This window comes from Lithobates pipiens, unplaced genomic scaffold (genome assembly GCF_037356315.1).
Source record: "Lithobates pipiens isolate NorthernLeopardFrog02 unplaced genomic scaffold, aLitPip1_a1.2 Scaffold_19, whole genome shotgun sequence".
NCBI lineage: Eukaryota > Metazoa > Chordata > Amphibia > Anura > Ranidae > Lithobates > Lithobates pipiens.
In genome coordinates, this window is record NW_027507764.1 from 82,582,720 (window position 1) to 82,604,027 (window position 21,308).

General features: G+C 43.3%; 1 protein-coding gene across 3 annotated transcripts in view; it reads right to left on the reverse strand.

Moving 5' to 3' along the window:
• Positions 1–21,308, reverse strand: part of ARHGAP21 (Rho GTPase activating protein 21) — a 261,069-nt gene that overhangs the window by 149,834 nt on the left and 89,927 nt on the right. For all 3 annotated transcript variants that reach the window (XM_077490983.1, XM_077490982.1, XM_077490981.1), the window contains exons 2-3: positions 10,516–10,695; positions 4,387–4,411 (exon numbers count right to left, since the gene is read on the reverse strand). In XM_077490983.1, the coding sequence (XP_077347109.1) occupies positions 4,387–4,411; positions 10,516–10,695 (205 nt within the window). The remainder of the gene's footprint in view (positions 1–4,386; positions 4,412–10,515; positions 10,696–21,308) is intronic.

Below are 21,308 nucleotides of genomic sequence, written 5' to 3' on the forward strand. Positions count from 1 at the left end.
AGTTGAAGGTAAATCTAAAAGGAAATTGAGCAGAAATCGTATAATGTGAATCCAGCTTAAATATCCCGTTTAAAAAGGAAGCACAAGTTCTCAGTAGGGTTTAGGTCAGGTGAGGAAGGGGCAAAGTCGTTCTTTCACCTTTAAGGCTTTTACTGGCTAACCAAACAGTGAATGCGATCGAGAATTGTCCTGCATAAATATCATGGTCTTCTTGAAATCTGACTTTTTTCTCTGTACCTCTGCTTGAAGAACATGTGTCTTCTAAAAACTGGCATTAGGTTGGGGGGTTGATTTTGAGTCCATCTTCAACCCGAAAAGGTCCACCTTGCTGGCGTCAAAGTGGAGCTCTGTGCCCATTACTGATCCAGCCACAGGTTCATTCTATTGGTCCCTCGAGAGTCACTCATCTCAACAGTCCAAAAACCTTTGAAAAATCTGTCTTCAGATACTTCTTAGTCTAACCCAGTCTAGACATTTTAACTTGCTGTCCCTTCAGAGCGCTGTGCCGTGATCGTTGCTCCTGTGCACCAGAGACACATCAAAGGCTCGGCCATTCAAATGGATGGAGCCTGCAAACCACGAAGGTCCACCAGGCAAAGATGGAAGCCCTGTCAGTAGTGACAACACAGTGCTGGAGGGCTTAGATTTAGGGTAGGTATTTCATATGCCCTTAAAGCGGAGTTCCGCCTATATAAAAGTCAGACAGTCCAGCAATGTGGGCGAACAAAGCCCTGCTCCTCTAACCCACCTCTGTGGCCCCGGCACTGTGGGTGCCCGGCTGTGGCGCTGCACACCGAGACTGGCCGGGCAATCATCTGGGACCTGTGACATGTCCCACATGATTGCCAAGAGGGAGGGGGGAGAGGTGAACTTTGTTTCAGCACTTCAGTGCCTCAGGAGGGAGTGGGAGCTGGATCCCTCTAAAGAGAGGGTATCCGCCACCCCCCCCCCCCCCCCACCCAAACAAAAAATATGCCAAAATGTGTCATGTAAGGGGGTCACCTGCACTTACAGCTGAAGTTCCATTTTTGAGTGGAACACCACTTTAACTTACAGAAGGAAGTTGTCTTTCTGTAACTGCCAAATAAGATTCAAATGTTACTTCTCAAAATCAAAGCAACAGACAACACCATGGTCCGAACTGGTCAGAATCCACACCCCCACTCTCCTAGCTCGCTCTCCCTGTCACAGAACTATGCACAGAGTCTAGGGGCTAATTATATGCAGCATGCAATACAATGTATGGCATTCCTGGCATGAGTTTAGATGTAAATATGAGCAATGTAGTTTACAGTAAAGTGATTTAAGGAACCAAGTACTTTAGCAGGGTGAGTAAATAAAAAAATAAAAAAAATGACTTCTACCCCAGTAACAGATTTACATAGGAAGAAGTAATGCTTAGGGCTGCAGCATTGTTTTTACAACCCTGGAATTTAGCATGTGATTATGGAGGGGGGGGGCGGCATCTTTTTTGGTCAAAGCAATGTCACTGAGATTATGTTATAAGCAGGAGACAAGCAGATGTCTGCTGCAGATGTATTATATTACAGAGATCAACTTAGGCTGCCTCTACACAGGAACATTCTTTGTAACATCTGATAAAGCTTTGGTATCTTTGAATAAACCGGTATTGTCATAAGTAAGCAAATGGGTACCTGGTTTTAAAGCTGAGCTCCAGGAAAACCGTTAAATACACAGATGAAATAAGTACTAGGGAATGGTTTTTACCTACAAAAGATTTGCACTTCTACCCATCCAGTTCTGAGATTTACATAGCTCCGCTATACCACACAGCCCTGTCCAACAGTGTAAGAGAAACGGATTTGCCGCTGTTCAGCAACACTTTTAGGTCTCCTCCACTCCCATCCCTGGTGACTGGATAGTGAAAGGAAAAGCAACATACCGATAATCCCACCACTCTATTTTTTTCTCCTATTAGCATGTTCAATGCATGCAGAACAACTGATTTGCTTCCTTGTGCTGCTTCTTCTCGCATTCAGCTCTGCTGAACAAGTACAAAGAGGCCGATGACATGTCAAAAGCAGGTGCTTACACTGCTTGCATAAAAAAAAAAAAAAAAAATTAAATGGTTGTAAAGTCATGTTTTTTTGTTTTGTTTTTTATCTAATGCAATGTATTAAGATAAAAAGCCTTTGTGCAGCAGCCCCCCTAATGCTTACCTGATACCCCTCTCGATCCAGTGATTTTAAAGAGTGCTTCAGCTGTCCTGGACTCTCCCGTCTGATTGGTTGAGACACAGCAGCGGCACCATTGGCTCCCGCTGCTGTCAAAGTCCGTTAGCCAACGAGAAGAAAGGAGTGGGGCCAAACCATGGTTCCGTGTCTAAATGGACGCACGGAGCTGAGGCTCAGCTTAGGTGCCTCCATAGCAAGCTGCTTGCTGTGGGGGCACTCAACAGGACGGAAGGGGCCAGGAGCACCTATGAGGGACCAGAGAAGAGGAGGATAGGGGCTGCTCTGTGCAAAACCAATGCACAGAGAAGGTAAAGTATAAGATGTTTGTTATTTTTATACAAAAGAAAAACAAGACTTTATAAAATCACTTTAAAGACTATGTACAACTCTGTATTAAAAAATAAAATAAAAAATAAAGACACACACATACACACACACACACACCCCGTGCATTTAGTTATTTCACAGGAGCCTGCAAAGCATTGCACCCATGATCAGGCTCCTACTGACACTTGTTCCAGCTCTCTGCTTGTACTTCTCTATGGGCCATCAGCTACAGAACCACCATGAGGAGGCACCAATTACCGCACTTCATAGTCTACTGAAAACTACGACAACCTGCCACATTGACATGTAGTGCATCACTCACAGATCTCCGAATAATGTGGCTGTGCAGACGGTGTCCCACCAATTTTTAACCAATTGCCAACTGCTGATATACATCATCACTTTGAGGACAGATCGTTATGGCAGCAGCTACCTGCCATAACCCCGGTATCCCTGTGCTCAGCCGGCTACAAGATAAAAGTGGTCTCTGCGGTGGATTCGCCGAAAAGATCACTTTTATCAGCAGCGCCCAACCTTTGGTATACGATATGTGGCCCTCAGACCAGAGCAGTCTGTATTCAGTAAAATGATTAGGATAATAGCATTGATCTCTACTAGCCTTATGTAACATGATCCCGTATCGTATTGTATTCTGCAGCATATCCCCAGCCAGAAATGTAGTATTTCCACACTATGACCCTCATTTCCTTTATTAGGCCTGCAGTTTGACAGTCCACTTAACCATTACATGTACTGAACCCAGCCCCTCCTGCAGTAGCCCTGGAGCCAGCCGAGAGTCACATGACCGGCCTGAAGATCACGCTAAATCTATTTACAAGCCTCATTTTTATAAGGAGACTAATACAGTGTGCTATGCCCGCCTAAATACAGGGCTGGCAGTGACCTTTTCCATTTTTTTTTATTTGTACTAATAGCGGTGTTGGGAGGGGGGACCAGGATCTGAAAAAAATGTTTTCTGGGTTAAAACTAAATATAAACTGCTAAATACCTTTTCTCATCAGCAGTATATAGCAGTCTTATGACTATCAGTGTCTGGCCGAGCATTGGTTAAAGCTTGTAGGAGTTTTTATTCTCCTCTGACTGTCCTATGAGGCTGCATGACCCTCTTTCTGGACAGTGCCGATTGGTCAAGTGGTGATCACATACACCCCCACAGAAAGAAAAACAAAAAAAAACAAAAAACACTCTAGCAATACACAACAAACTGAACATGTGCAGAGTGCCCCCAAGGCTCTGTACTATCAGGAGATGACTTGGGACAGTAAAAAGGGGAGGATCAGAGAAGACAGGATCAAACCGACTGTTTACACAATGCAGAGGATGAACCCTTTAGGTTCCACGAGGAGTATAACAAGGATGCTTTACTGCATTTACAGACCGATTTTACGGTTGTGGGTTTAGTAACACTTTAAAGCTTCATTCAGCTCATCATTTGGCAATCACTGGTCTAAACCATTCTTTACATTAATAGCCATCAAAAACAAACAACTACACAGAATGGTTTTTAACCATAATTTTACATTCTAAGCAATAGTTTCCAATTGTTTCTCCTTAGAATTCTTTGTCAGATTTTAAATGTTATTATGTATACCAGACTTATGTGAATTGGAGTTTTGCAAGCTGTGCTCTGGTCAATAAATCCTCTAGTCTTTTATGGCCAGACAAACTCCAGTCATGACAACCTAGCAACATCTGGTATTAAATGACAGCAAGAACAGTACAAGTGGACATTGTACATAGACAAAACAGACAAGGCTGGAACGCTTCAGAAAAGTCTAAACGGGGACAAATCTCACATAGTTCAATCAACCGCCATAGAAACAAGTCAAAAGTTTAAACTCACCTCCACGATTTCCATTCTCTTCATCCTATAAAACATACAAAGTTATTACAATCAAAGTAAGGGGGAGGAGATGCTGTTTACTGAAAATATAGTACAATTATATTTTGCGCAATTTGTAACCTACATTAGATCAATTCAGGTGGAACTTGTCTTCAAACAATGGCTAAACATTTTATGTAGGTTTTCATAATCATTTTTTAATAGTGTTTTCATAAATAAGTCACAGAGCAATGAATACTCAAGTTGGGCAATTCACATGCAAACTTTTTGGCAAAAGGAGCATCAGATTAAAAACAAACACACAGTCAGAAAAATACATTTTCTGCATAAAGTAAAAAAAAATTTTTTTTAAAAAGTTGGTGCTGTGGTATTACTCAGAATTTTGTTCAACGAACACGCCAGTCAAGATTAAGAAGTGAACCTTGATTGCACCAGGGGAAAGCAAACTTTCAGAGGTTGAGATCTACCTGTACAATATGGAGGGAAGCAAAGATCCCCCATGCGGGGCTCAAATCCTGTCCCACTCTTTCCTCATTGGCTCACTGACTTCGACAGCAGCAGGAGCCAATGAGGAGGGAGAGTGCCCAGAGAGCCAAGGCTCCCGTGCACATCTGGGATCAGGTTTTTTTTTTTTTTGGGGGGGGGGGGGGGGGCGGCATTAAGGTAAAAAAAAACTTTTGCCTTTAGAACTTTAAACCTTTCCATTAGAGGAAAGCATAAATACTACTATAAATACTTTCTCTTGTTGCCTGAAAATAATCTGGTATAATAATAAAGTGGTTGTAAAGCCTTTAGTTTTTTTTTTATCTTAATGCATTCTATGCATTAAGGTGAAAAACCTTCTGTGCCGCAGTGTCCCCCCAGACCCCACCGTGTCAATGGACACAGCAGCGGGGCTCGGGAGCGAGCACAAATGGGTGCGTTAAGGGAAAGAAATATTCCGTGGGGGCCGAAGAGGAGGGGCCTGGAGCACCGGCGGGGGACCCCAGAAGATGAGGATTGGGCTGCTCTGTGCAAAAGCATAGCACAGAGCAGGTAAGTATAACATGATTGTTATTTTAATACAAAAATAATTATTTTTCTTTTTAAAAAATGGTACACAGCAAGCAATCTTGTAAATTAGGGTCATTAAAATGATCTTTGTATTTAAAGGATAAGTTTCCATTTTAGGTAACATATTCCATTATCTGCAGCTCTCCTCCCATATGGCTGTCATTCATTCACAGTTTCCTGTGAATGAATGCATATAAGTACCTGCCAGCCATTGCAGCTAATGATTTGTAGTTCTCAATGAATTAATAAGGCGCTGGTGAGCATTCTTAGTCCATTGATCTTCCTGTTCTCAGGTTAATTTGTAGTCAGCTAGCTTGATAGTCTGCAGGAGCCTGAGATTGCACCCACAATCTGCTGATCACAGATGCAATGCTCAGCAGGCTCCTTAGGAAAAAAATAAAATAAATGCACACTTAAACCTACCCATCAGTCAATGGACAATCTGTTTAACTTTTGAGTTTAATTTCACCTCAATATCCAATAGCCACTGGATCAGAAATGACCACAGATTGCCAAAACCGACAGATCTGATCCCAAACATTATAAAGAGATGGGAACCAGTATGGGCAGTGTAATAAACAGTACCTCCCTATCCCAACCAGTGGGTGTGACCCGGGAATAAAAAAAATAAAAATAAAAAAATAAATTAAAAAAACTCAGATGCGATTATAGACCAATATAACAGTAAACAGCAGAAGCCTTGAGTAGTTACTAGACACAAATCAAAAATAAAAGCAGAGACTCTCTGGGGAAGAACAGGAAAGTATTATTACTTGTAAGAAGGGTGTTTAAACAGACACAAGTGGGATCCGCTGGATGTTGTAATGGAAGCCGACACTACTGTATGGACGTTTATCTACAATAAATCATCTCAATCTGCAGTACAATACAGGGCTTTCCTGCCGCAGGATGTAGTCTCCGAAAATACGTTTATGTATGTACGGAGGAAAAAAAAAAAAAATATGACAGAAAAACAAGCGAGGGAAGTGGCACAGTCAAGAGTTCAATTCATTCTTGGCAGGCAGAATCAGTGGGACATATTCCGATGTCATGAAAAAAATAAAACATCTGATAAATTAAACTGGTAGACTTCTTTAAACAACCCATAATCATGAACTGCTACATTTGTGCAACAGAACCATTTACATTATTCCACCAATTAAATCTATGAAAACCACCACTCTGAATTCCTTAAAGTGGTTCTAAAGGCAGCACGCATTTTACCTTAATGCAATCCCTGCATTATGGTAAAAAATGCCCCAGTAGTTGTATCACCCTCTCACCTCCCTATACACTTACCCGAGTCTTCTCAATCCAGTGCTGTACCCATGTGCAGCGGCACGGATCTACATTCCTCTTCTCAGAGGGCACAGGCAGCAGCGGGAACCATTGGCTCTTGCACCTATCAATCAAATCCTATTAGGAGGGAATGGGATGGGGCCAAGCAGCACTAGGCTTGCTATGGTGGTACACGCAGAAGAGGAGGAGCCTAGAGCTTTGGCAGGAGACCCCAGAAGAGGTGGTCCGGGGCTGACCTGTGTAATGCCATTGCAAAAGCATGTATAATATATTTAAATATGACCTTTAGTGCCGGTTCACACTAGTGCGATGATCGCATGTGATTCGCACCGCATTGCTGTGCAGATCACGTGATGTATGTGCGATGTGATCTCAGCCATATAAACTGATTGGCTGAAATCGCATTCGCACCAAAATAGATTCAGATCGCATGGGTGTTCACATCTATGCATCCGATTCCTGCAGTTTCAAAGTTCGTACTGCGATGCACTCTGGGGGTGTCATTAACTTTACACTGACACCCCCAGCGGTTCGCAGATCTCGGTGTGAACCGAGCCTTACAGCCGCTTTAACCACCACTATTGGTAGGATAATAGTATCTCAAGCTTGATATAAACAAAATATTTTTTTTTAATGTTTAAAGCATTTGAAAGTATCGTACATTATTTTTAAACAAAAACATTTGGTTTAAAATTTTGAACTGTAAACAAAAACCATCAGGTATTTTCATCACGTGTTTACCATTTCCCTTCCTACCCTGCAGGCATAAAGGAAGTCTCCTCGGTTAAGCAGGCCATACACGGGTCCAATCCCGGCCGGTCCAGCAGGAGATTCGAACTGGGTAAGGGCAGGCTGAAAGTACCAAGTTGATCGATCAACTTGGGTACAACCAGCATGCCGGGTTTTACCTGCATTGCTAGCGGCTACTATAGCTGCTAGCTATAATTGCTGTCTTCTCCTGGCAGGTCGGATTCCCCCACCCTCTAGCTAAGAGAAGACAATAGCCCGGCAGGAGGGATTCCCGCATCAGAACAAAGAGGGTGCATCTCACCTAGTATGGAAGCAGACCGCACTTTAGAAGAGAGCTTTGGATGAGAGAAAGCCTATGTTTCCAGTTCCACATCTTAACTGGCCTTTATGTTAGCTGATGTCTGGGGATTCCTCTCTGCTGTAGGAGCCTGCTGCTAGGGGAAACGGCTGAGTGCTGACAAAACACTAAAAATGCTGGAATGTTCCTGGGTATCCCTGTCTCATGCATGGTTTACTGCCACCATACCAGTTGCACTTGTCTTTTAAAGCATGTACAGCAGGGATCTGCAATTAGCAGACCTCTAGCTGTTACAAAACCACAAGTCCCATCATGCCTCTGTCTCTGGGTGTCATGCTTGTGGCTGTCAGCGTCTTGCTATGCCTCATGGGATTTCAAGTTCTGCAACAGCTGGAGGTCCGCTAATTACATATCCCTGATGTACAGTATAAATATAAAAAGAAGATCTTTTGATGGATTGTACCTGCTCCTGCCCTGTATAAACGTAAAACATGAATGGAGAATCATGAACATTGTCCCTAGCCAAAGGCATGAATGCTGCTCCAGGTGAACCATTACTCATTCCTCACAGAGTCGATCACAAAGGTGTCACACAGCCCATCTGTGACAACATGAAAAAAGGAAAAAGTCCACAATTTTCTGCACTACTCTGCATCATTATTTCAGCATTACAACAGTATCATAGGCATGATAAGAACAATATATGGTAACGTGTTTCATGGTACAAACGGCACTTACTCAAACCTCCAGAGGTTTCAGTATGCACCGGTTTCAGCGTATTTGTAGCATGAAACACATTACCATCTATTCTTCCTGTCACTCCTGTTATACAGTTGTGATGCTAAAATAAGGATACCGAGTAGTGCAGCAAATTCCGGACTTTTTCCTTTTTGTATATTGTCACTAGCCATCATGGTAGAACACTGGAATTCCAGCACTGTGCCAAGACATTGTTCAGTTAGCTCAAGGATTACTTATTAACCAATAAAACAGCATCTGCCTGAGAAACAGATGAGCCTCAGGAAACCAGCTATAGGCACAGTTAAAATATTTAGGAACCTGTAAATATTTGTAATTCTGTTCAAATAGCTTTGTGATCCAGACAGCACTGTCAGGCCTGATTTCTCTGAGACCTCACTGTAGGCCAGAGGTCCCCAAACCCCGCTACGGGTTCGGGGCCTGTTAGCAACCAGAGCGCACAGCAGGAGTTGAACAGGGGTGCAAGTGAGCAAGGACCGATCTGTACTTACAGCCACTCACATTAATGCGCTAGCTCCGCCTCCTGTCAGATTAGCGGCGACATTAGAATCTCATAGGAGCAAGAACCTGTAATGTAACTAAGTGCAGATTCTATGCTGCCCGTTGTTCCTATGAGAGATTCTATGATCATCTCATGATCGGAGGAGGTGGAGCTGAAGCGGTGATGGTAGAGCTGGGGTGCAGCAGAAAATACAGATCAGGAGAAGTTTTACTGCACCACACAAACCCCCACCCCCCAAAATTACCTTCCATGAAACCATTTCCTGGTGAGAAATGTTGGGGACCGCTGATGTAGGCTGTCCTGTGCAGGCGGTCAGCTGTACAGACCTGCAGGAATCTCAGAGAACATCCGACTATCCATGGGGGACTGGATCAGAATGCAGACTGTGCGTGGATGAAGACGGCATTTCATATGGATTGGTGAAGCCTGTGTGAATGAGGCCTATCTGGTCTCCCACAGTACACAGAACATGTAAATGCAATTATTTTAGTAAATATAAACTTCTAAATACCTTTTCTCATCAGCAGTATATAGCAGTCTTGTGACTTCTTTCAGTGCCTGGTTAAAGCTTGTAGGAGGAGTTTTCCTAATACTCCGTTCTATGAAGCTGCAGGGTTCCTGGCCCTCTGTCTGGACAGTGCGGATTGACCCTGTGCTGATCACATGCAACCCCCCCCCCCCAAAAAAAAAACTCTAGCAATACACCAAACTGAGCATGTGCAGAGTGACTTCAAAGGCTGTGTCTTATCAGGAGATGGAATGGGGACTGTGGAAGAAGGGTAGGATCAGAGAAGACAGGATCAAACAGCCTTTTTACACAATGCAGAGGATTAACCCCTTCGGTTCCACAGCGTTTATAACCAGCATGCTTTACTGCATATACTGACTGAGTTTACTGTTGTGGGTTTAGGAACACATTAATTTGGTATTACAAAATGGAAAAGGAATTCATTTTTCACTATTGAATATTTAAAATTCACACAAAATTAGTAAAAGGAGAAGTACAGCCAACCCTCGCTTGGCTCTACTTCTCCAATGGATCCGCTCTCTGCTGACATCAGAGTCGGTCCAGGCTCCGCGTTATGACCACGGAGTCGAGATCCGCTAGATCCCTGGAACGACACCCGGCTGAGCCTTTCAGCGAGCTGCTGAGAGCCTGATCCAGACACTCCCTCCCCCTCCACAGCTCAACTTTCCAGTGAGCAAGAAGGGGGCAGAGCAGAGAGCTGTGACCGACATTCCCCAGCTCTCCGCTTGGGGAGCTGCGAGAACCCAAACGATTGTCAGAGTTCGATGTGCAGAGGTGCCGGAGGACAGATGTAGAGATTAGACTGATTGATGCATCCTCCTAATTAAGTATGAAAAAAAGAAAAACCCATATTTCTCTTTTAAGAGAAGAGTCAACTCCTCTAGTAACTCAGCCTCATAATCTCAGCCAACTGACAAGATTGCACCCCATCCTGCTCACCTTAAAATTTGACTGGACTGCAGACTCCGGTGGGTAAACAATGAAGTGCCTTAAAGTAAATCCAAACCCGTCGGACGTCCTCCTCAACATAACGTTCTTCGGGCCGGGCCAGGAGAATATTTCCTCTTCCGTCGGCGATACCATCTCGCTCTGGTCGCACCCATCTTTGTTTTTTGAAACCTGAAATAGAGACATGCGTTATTTATGTCTGCACGATTAATCGGAAAGGAGATATAAAAAGAATGCAAATATAGAGGCAAATCATTGCAGTGTTCAAAGTCAGAAAGAGGATGCTAATGAAATACTTTATGACAGCCATTAACTGGATCCTAGGTGTATAATGTCAGTACAGAGAACCTCAGCAGTAGCCATCCCCTTTGTTTCATCCCAGTGTAGGAGGAATCATTCCTCGCTCAGCCATGTACATAGTACTACATTCAGGCAGCAGCTGCTACACTGGCTCGCCACTGACCTTTTGCCCTGCGTCCCTTCCCCCTTGAAAACAAGTCCACATTCTGCAAATTCTATCAGCACAGATAATAATCTGCATGTTGAACAAGTCATTAACTGGCACTGGGTTACCACAGACAGTACATACCCCATGTAAACACACACTGCCTGATAGGCACAAGGACTGGATATAGTAGAGAGATCCGGACTGGCAAACAGTAATAATGATCACAATGACATTGTGCAATCATGGGATTTTAAAAGCCCATCCCAGGCACAGCTAAATACACCATTGCAATACATTATTATTATACAGGATTTACATAGCGCCAACAGTTTGCGCAGCGCTTAACAAAAAGGCAGACATTACAGTTACATTACAATTTGGTACAAGAGGAATCAGAGGGCCCTGCTCATTAGAGCTTACAATCTAAAAAGGGAGGGTCAATTGATATAAACAGTAACATATTTGGGGGATGAGCTGATGGAGGCAGCAAAACAGTATTGGTTAGAATCAGGGTAGGCTTCTTTAAAGAGAAGGGTTTTCAGGGATCATCTAAAGATGGATAGATTAGGGAACAGTTGGACAGATTGGGGTAGGGAGTTCCAAAGGATGGGAGAAGCTCAGGAGAAAACCAGAGGAGAGCATGGGAGGAGGTGACAAGGGATCTAGAGAGCAGGAGATATTGGCAAGACCGAAGTCAGCAGCTTGGTTGGCATCTTGGGACTAGGTTAGTGACTTAGCTGGGGGCAGAGTTATGGATGGAGTTGTAAATGGTCAGTATTTTGAATTTTATTTGTTGGGTGAGTGGAAGCCAGTGGAGGGATTGGCAGAGAGGGGTGGCGGTCACTGAAGGTATGTTCAGTAAGGTGGAGGAGTCTGGCAGCGGCATTCATTATGGACTGAAGGGGGGACAGTCTATGTAAAGGTAATCCAATGAGGAGGTAGTTGCAGTAGTTGAGGCGAGAGATGACCAGGGAGTGAATTAGAAGCTTGGTGGTGTCAGTTAAAAAAGGGTGTATTCTGGAAATGTTGCGAAGGCTAAGGTGACATGATTTGGACAGGGATTGGATGTGGGCCTGAAAGGACAGTTCAGAGTCTAAGGTTACCCTTAGCACCCTGGCATGTGGGGATGGACTGACAGATATGCTGTTGATCTTGACAGAGAAGTCATGGGAAAGGGGCACATGGAGGAGGAAATATTAAGAGCTCAGTTTTAGATTCAGATTAGATTCAGTTTGAGGAAGTGGTTTGGCAGCCAGGCTATGTCTCGTTAGTAAGTCAGTGATGCAAAGACTGGCGGCGTGAGCTGAGGGGCAGAGAGATGGATTTGGGTGTCATCAGCATATAAAGGGTAGTGGAAGCCATGGGAGGCTACCAGCTGACCCAGGGGGGGACGTGTAGATCGAGAATAGTAGAGGTCCAAGGACAGAACCTTAGTGGACCCCAACAGTAAGAGGAGTTGGAGAAGAGGAAGTGGAGTTAGTTATAAGTGACACAAGGTGCATTAAGATAAGATTCGAACCAATGGAGAGTGCAGCCATGGAGCCCAAGCAAATTTAGTTTGAGGAGGAGGGGGTGATCAACTGAATCAAAGGGAGCGGAAAGGTCCAAAAATAAGAGTACAGAATAACGACCATTGGTTTTGGCTGTTAGTCATTTGAGTTTTAGGAGGGCAGTTTCTGTGGAGTGCTGTGGGTGAAATCCAGACTAAAGGGGGATCAAGAAGGTTATTCTCAATGAGGTGGTCGCTCAAGCATAAAAATTTACTTCCTTTACTGTAAGACTATAAAATACAGCCATAAAGACAGCCAAAGCATTTCAGCTGTTAAGTCTTCATTATGAGCCATTGAGTAAGGCCGGACGGTTGAAACGCGTTGGTTGTTTTTTTTGGATGCATTTTATTCGCTCTACATTATAAGGAAGTCTGTTTATGATGTTTTACTGGAGTGGCTTTCGGATTTTCCTGACATATATTCACCTTGAATACAATAGCTGGCAGTGCAGCTTCCTCCATGCACACTTAACCACAAATGGGGGAATCAACCGATTTTTGTTGTTCAGCCCCATGTGAGGTCTAACCATTGTGCACTAGGAAGCACAGCTAAATATACGTTAACAAAATATTAATGCAAGTGGCCGCGATTAACTGCTAAAGATGGCAGGCTCTCATTGCTTTGAATGAGCTGCCCCTTGCAGCTAAACATGGGAACCCCCCACTGGAGTTCTCGTATCTGATCTGGGGGCAGGGTACATTTGCAGATGTGAATGCACCCCAACTGCATCACCAACCTGACTGTGCCGAGTGGCATGGTCATGAAATTCTTCAGAGGAGGACTAAAAGGCAATCCTTTGGCAGGAAGGAAAGCTGCCATATATAAATTGTTTAAACTGTGTATTCAGCCATTTGCCTAGAGTTCGGCTTTAAGCTGATCCCATATGCATAAATATAACCAAAAATGCAAAGGAGTCCTTTTCAAAGGGATTTTCCACTTTTATCCAAAAGATTGCATCCCAAACACAGTACAGGTCCTTTCCAAACACCGGAAGTTCCATGTTATAATTATGGTTCTTGATTTCAGCTTCAACAAATCACTGAAGACCATTGAAGGGGAAAAAAGGTCAATCTCTCCTGTAGCCAGATGGAATAGAAAGACAACAGAACACAGAGGACAATAGAGATGTCCTATTGTTCCTTCGTAAACCCCATTGTTGACCATCTTCAAGAAGAGTACTCATGGAGTGCCACAAGAATCTCCATTATAGTTTCAAGTAAGCAGGACAAGCTTTAATCGGTTGTCACTCAAGAGGGGCAAACCACTAGGGAACTATCCAGACAGGGAGAGTCTAAATTCCAACTGGAAATGAACATGACCCCTCCCCAATACCCCTAATCAACATCAAAAGCTTTTTAGGACCCATACAAAGATTTTGATTAGGGGTATTGGGGAGGGGTACTTAAAAAAAAAAAAAAAAAAAATTTTACCCATTCACATTTTACCCATGCACAGTACTAAAGTGAATAGGTTAAAAAAAAAAAAAAAAAGAAGGATAGATTATATATATACACACACACACACACACACACACACACACACACATTTGTCAGTTCACTTAGGAAGTTCAAACCATTTGTTCCGATTTTAGATCTCAGTCAAAGTAAACCTGTCCCCAGGATATAACCCCAGGAGCCCCAGATCCATAGGCACTCTAATACGTGAATACAAACTCTTCCACCCTGCTATTCATCAGTCATGAGGCCAATGGCCCAATGGTCCGGGGGGGGGGGGGGGGGAGTAGGGAGGAGCTAGGCATTAGCAATTGCACCCCTGTTAAAAATTCTAAATAAAAGTTCAGGAAAATTAAGTATTTTATATACTTGTCTGCAGTGTTAATGCCTAACTCCAGATTTAACTTTCACATCCGTTTGTTTAGGCCAGGGTGACACAAAACGAACCATTCCCATTACCAACTGATGCAGCCATGAGCACTGTATAAACTGTATGTAGCATTAGCTAAATACAATATACAGCAGCGGTACGGGGACTTCCCCATCTACTACCAGAACAAAATTGAGTTGCACTGAGCATAAGTGAGCGATCGTCCACGTAGCAGTGTGAAACAGAAATAAGCTAAGGAAGCCACACAAGTGCATAGCGACTTTCAAAGAGAGTGAAAAAAAAAAAAAAAAAAGTTCATTTGTCAGAATCTTCTCCGCCTAGTTAAGCATTATCTTACTTCTCCATTGTACTTTATCACATTAACTACAATTCCAGCACTCCTCCAAAAGGCATGTGGTTAACATGATAGTGTCTTGATGACCTATAGCTAGCCTCTCTCACCAGGGTCTGATCCACAGAACAGGCATTTTACTACTACAACAGCAGAGCAAAAAACGCCATTTACAATAAGTTCACACTTTTACTCGATCCAAGAAATAAAGAAAATTATACGCCATAAGGCCTCATGCCTACGGACGTTTTTTACAGCCGCTTTGAGCGTTTTTTGCAGCTTAAAACGACTCTCCACGTTAGCATATGGCCTCATGCTCACCATGGCTTTTGAGCTGTAAATGGCATAACCGTTTTTAACTGCTTAAGGACCGCCTCCTGCACATATACGGTCAGCAGAATGGCACGGCTGGGCACAAGCATGTACCGGTACGTTGCTCTTTAAGTGCCCAGCCGTGGGTCAGGAGCACGCCAGTGGCGGCGCGCTCTCGACCCGGTCCTGAGCTCCCTGACCATGGCCACGGGACCAGCGGACCCGATTGCTGAAGAATGAGGAGAGGTCTGTGTAAACAAAACTCTCCCCGTGCTTCCTACTGTGGCTGTCACCGATCGTCTGTTACCTGTTATAGGGAAAGACGATCAGTGATGTCACATGCCAGGCCACGCCCCCTACAATAAAAATCAATAAAATAAACACAACGTCACACATAACCCCTCGTCACCCCCTAGTGGTTAACTCATTCACTGCCAGTGTCATTTACACAGGAATCACTGTATTTAAATAGCACAGATTGCTGTATAAATGGCAATGGTCCCAAAAATGTGTCAAAAAATGTCCCATGTGTCCGCCATAATGTAGCAGTCACAATAAAATAAAATAAATAAAAAATTAATAAAAATGCTATAAAGTTTTCCCCTATTTTGTAAGCGCTATAACTTTTGCGCAAACCAATCAATCGCTAATTGCAATTTTTTGTACCAAAAATATGTAGAAGAAATACTTATCGGCCTAAACTGAGGAAAAAAAGTGTTTATATATATATATATATATATATAGGGGATATTTATTATAGCAAAAAATATTAAATTTTTTTCAAAATTGTCGCTCTGTTTATAGCGCAAAAAATTAAAACCGCAGAGGTGATCAAATAGCAAAAGAAAGCTCTATTTGTGGGGAAAAAAGGACGCCAATTTTGTTTTCTGACTTGCGGTGCCGAGAATCTTCAGGGGCGGGGGCCAGCAAAATGTTTTTTTTTTTTTTTTTAACATTTGCATGAGGTTCCCCCCCCCCCCCACGATGATACCAGTCCCTTCGGTCTGGTATGAATCTTAAGGGGAACCCCAAAACAAAAAAAAGTGTGGGGGTCCCCCCCATAATCCATACCAGACCATTATCCAAGCACGCAGCCTGGCAGGTCAGGAAAGGGGGGCGAGCAAGCACCCCCTCTCCTGGACCATACCAACCACATGCCCTCAACATGGGGGGGTTGGTGCTTTGGGGCAAGGGGGGCCCTTGCGCCCCCTCCCACCCCAAAGCACCTCGTCCCCATGTTGATGAGGACAAGGGCCTCTTCCCGACAACCCTGGCCATTGGTTGTCGGGATTTGCAGGCGGGGGGGGGGGGTTATCGGAATCTGGGCGCCCCCTTTAACTGCTTGCCGACCAGCCGCCGCAGTTGTACTGCGGCAACATGGCTCGGCTGCGCGAATCGCCGTTATGTTACGTCGGTAACAAACAGCCACTAGGGGGGGCATGCGCGCCGCCGGCGCCCCCGAGCCAATGCGAGTCTCTGGCGGTCTTGATCACCGCCGGGCTCCCGCAATTACACAGGGCACATGGAGAATCCGGAACTGTGTGTGTAAACAGTTTCTGGTTCTGAGGAATGAACTGACAGATCACCTGTTCACACAGAGCATGTGTAGGGAAACAGGTAACAGCAATTTATTAGTTTCCATAAACAGTCCCATCCCTTCAGTTAGAACACACACTAGGACACACATTAACCCCTTCACTGCCAGTGACATTTTTTACAGTAATCAATGCATTTTTAATCGCACTGATCGCTGTATTAATGCTAACGGTCCCAATAATGTATTAGAATTGTCCGACGTGTCCGCCATAATATCGCAGTCCTGATGGAAAAAAAAGTCGCTGATTGCCGCCATTACTAGTAAAAAAATAAATAAAAATAATAATAATAATAATAATATTATTATTATTATTATTATTATTATTATTAATAATGTCATAAAAGTATCCCCCATCTTGTAGACTCTAACTTTTGCACAAACCAATCAATATACGCTTATTGCGGGGGTTTTTTTTTTACCAAAAATATGTAGAATACATAATCAGCCTAAACTCAGGGAGAAAAAAAAAAAAAAAAAAGTGTATTTTATATATTTTTGGGGGATATTTAGTATAGCAAAAAGTAAAAAATAATGCTTTTTCTCAAAATAGTGGCTCTGTTTATAGCACAAAAAATAAAAAACGTAGAGGTGATCAAATACCACCAAAAGAAATCTCTATTTGTGGGGAAAAAAGGAAGTAAATTTTGTTTGGGAGCCACCTCGCGCAATAGTCAGTTAAAGTGACGCAGTCCCGATCCTGCCCCGCCCCCCCCCCACCCCCTATGTAAATGAGTATAGGTCGTACCCCCTACCCATACACCCAAAAAAAAACACACACACATTACTACACAGGTATTACCCGATTGGCTGGATCTATATTTTTTCCTATTTTTGAGTTCAGCCAATAACAAGTTTTTAGCCAATAGGGAAGGGAGTTAAAGTGAGAGTAAAGGTGGCTAAAGATAAAATTATAATTTGGCCAGTTTAGCCCACTGTCTGAATACAATAGCCCACTGCCCGAAGAAGAAGAAAGAAAAAAAAAAAAAAAAAAAACAACCTTATATGGCAAACTTCAGTCAAGTAGATTTTTACATCAAGTCTTCACAGCTGCTATCTAAGATTTGTTGTACAAGTTAGGTGAAAGGAAACTAAGCCACACCCTAAAGCCCAACTGAGCAACTCCAGACTGTGCCTGCACTGCAATGGTCAATAGCTTGTTTTGCCTAGGGGACAGGAAAACCCATTTTACTTTCCTGACCCACAGCTGCCACAGCAGATGGTGCTCTCCCCATACTCTGGACTGCTCCTCAGCATAATCATATCTAATGCATGGTATTGGTCCAATGTCAGGACCCTAGATTGCAGGAGCGTGGGAAGGAAGCCACAGGAACCTGTCTAGCATTGGAAGGAGCTGATGATCAGGTAAGGAAGTATTTTTTGTTCACTTAAACAAGAAACAAGCAATTAGCCCTTGCGGTGCAGACACAGCTCCACCCCCAGGGATAATTTTTTTTAGTTGCCTGGAGTTGGGCTTTAAAGAGACTCAATCGCTCCCATAAAGTATAGCTCAAGGCAAAAAACTTTTTTTTTTTGGATAAAGGGGATAGGGATTAGAACACCTAAAAAGGTTTGTATTGCTGCCTGTGCCCTTATTAGATTCACTCTCCATTTGTCCCGATTACCATTATCATTGAAAATGAAAGAAAAACCCAAATTGTGGGTTGTCCCTTGAAAAGTAAAGTAATAGAGGGGACATTTTCCAATATGGGCACTAATGCTGGTCACCTGGGCCCCAAGGGATTCCCTCTTACTTTTCATTTTGGCTGTGGGATAGGAAGTGAAGGCAAATCTCTTAAAAAAAAAAAATCTGACGGGATTTTAACCCTTCTTTAAAGCGGTTGTAAAGTCAGAAGGTTTTTCATATTAATGCATTAAGATAAAAAGCCTTCTGTGTGCAGCATCCCCCCTCAGCCCCCATCTCTATTCAGCGATGTCCATGAATGCCTCAGTCATTACTATATTTACAATCTAAAGTCTATCCAAAATGAGAAAAAAAATAAAAAATAAAAGTTTAGCCTATAGTTCTACTATAAGATTTCAAATGCAATAATCATATTTTAGGCATGTTATTCATTTTTAAAAGCCTCTCTTGTGTGGACATCCAAAAGCCCCGAGAATGAAGTTGGATCTGCCGTGTTGGATGCAATGTCAGCAGCCCCAGAGCTGTCATTGACATGACACTAATATTCCTCTTTAATTTCTTCACAGGCTACATAAAAAAGGTGACATAGGGTAATTTTCTTCCTCATGCATGCTGAGTGTTTAGCCCTAATGCATGGGACTCTGGCGTTTAGGTGCTAGTGGAAGGCACAGGTGCACCAAGTGCCAACGTTTAGGGTAGTATGTGGCCATGGATGAATCCTTGGAACACAAGCTGTCTGCATGCTGAACTTTTGTCCCCAAGCAAACACTTCTCTAAATGTTAGTAGGCCGTCCAACCCCAGCAGCTTTCAGCTTCACCTGTGCCTTCTGACCGCACCAGGGATAAACTCCCAGTGTGCATGTTGTGGCCTAACACAATGTAGAAGGGATGTAATCACGTAGCATCTTAAAACTTAAAAATTCTTCCAATGTGTAGGACTGTATGGAAAAATGCGTTCTGAAAAGGGTTTCTTTTTTTTCTGAAACCACACACGGGATAGGTTATGAGGCCGTTTTAGGTGCAAACATTGCTTTGTGTAATTTTATTAGTGTTTTCAGCTAGCGCCCTGTAAAAGCGACAAGTAAACATCATCCCTGTGACCATAGCAACACTTCATACAGGCAATTTTAAATCATCGCACCATGGTATTTATAGAGAGCCATTTTTACACACAAGCTGGGCCTAGTAAACAGACATTTACAGGATGGGGCTCAAGAGAGGTTTCTCGCTGTTTTACAAGTGGATAGTTCTTTAAATCTGCAGGTGACTAAAATCTTTTCTGGAGCCCCCCCCCCCATAGTCAGCTCGGCTATATTGGCAGGCCTTGCAGCCTCTGAATAGAGTGTAAACAGCACCTCCCTAAGGCTGATCACATTGCATTCAATCTCCATGGCAACCAGGCCGCCTGAGCAAGTGCTTGTTTGTGGCTGGGAGGGAGCAGCGATCTCCCTGGCAGCTCTGTGAAGAACGCTGGCAGTCTCTGGTGAGCAGGCCTCTAACACCTGAGACAGACAAGCAAGATGCTTAGATCACTTACAAAGCCTTTTACTGGGCCTGAAATGGAGATTACATGACTGGAGGTGAATATCACTGCAGCCTCCCACTGATGACAGCAAAGATCGTATTCAACAGCAGTAAATATACTGAAAACCATCTTGGGGGGTAGGCAGGAAAAAAGATGGGTGGGTTCTTAAAACTCAGAAGAGGCCAGAAGACCTCCGGCACACCCAGGTAAAGCTAGCCATACATGCATAGATTATTTTTATTGTTCTGATTGAAAACAATCACCAAAATGTACTCTATCCAGGCTACACAGTGTGGATGGGTGACATTTCGACTATTGTATAGCGACAGCTGGTACCCACGGCTATCAGAATACCGGAAAAGTATTAGATAATTGGCTACAGTCGAATTCCACCATCAGGCGCCACCCATCTTCAGATCTAAGGCTGCATTCACACCTGAGTGTATTGTTTCAGGCGTAAAAAGTCACTTTAGCACGATTTTTGCGCTGTTTTTGTACAGGTCAAAGGGTCACCAATGTAAAAAGCAGAAAACCATCTAATCTGCCTAAAAAGAAGCTTGAGTACTTTTTTGAGCTTCAGGCGTTTTGCTTCAAGCGACAGAAAGCTCAGATGTGAACATTTAAATGAATGGGATTTTGCGTGTTGGGCGTTTTGGAAGAGTGTTTTACGAGCTGAAAACGCTCAGGTGTTACTGGGCCCTAAAGCAGGTCATGCCCAGTGCAGATTGTGAAGGGAGCCAGCAGAAGTGAGGGATGAGGGAAAAGTAGGAGAAAATCCTTTTAACTGGTACCCTGGGCTTAAATAAGCATTCAACCCTTACAATGTGCATAGGGATGATCCCCACTGCAAAAGTCATTTAGTGCTTTCCTCTGAGTTTAACTTTAAAAAATGGAGTATCATGTCGGATGCTTTTGATATGATGCAGTCTCTTTTTTACGGATTGAAAAAGTAAAAAAAACGTTAGTAAACAGATGGAAATAAAATAAATAAAGTGCCGATCTCAGAAATCTCCATTTTAAATGACCACAACACTGAGATTTGGATTGACAGTATCTTTTTTGGCAAGTGTGGGGAGAAAGATCATAAATAATGGTCATTCCATAAAATATCCACACAGGACGCAACCAAGTGCAACAACATGGCTTTCAATGTGTTGCCCACAGCAGCCTCCTTCCAATAGTTCTAAAGCGAGAAGATGAATCGGATTTGCCTCTCCAGACAACAATCTCTTTTCCTCTCCTATAGTTTTGTGGACGGCCGATATGAATGCCATTGGTCTCTCCACCTAAACGCTTGTTTTTTCAGCACAATCAGCTCCACATGCTCTGTATATGCTGCTTTTAGTGATCACAGGGTGTCAGTCTTATGCCCCGTACACACGATCCGAAAATCGTACGGAAAATACCGCTTTCGAAGCGATCGTACGATAATCGGATCGTTAGTACAGAGCTTTCGAGAGCCGATTAGGACAGTTCATCCGATATTATTCTATCGGACAGGCACGGAATTTTTTTTCGTATGATGCCAGATCAT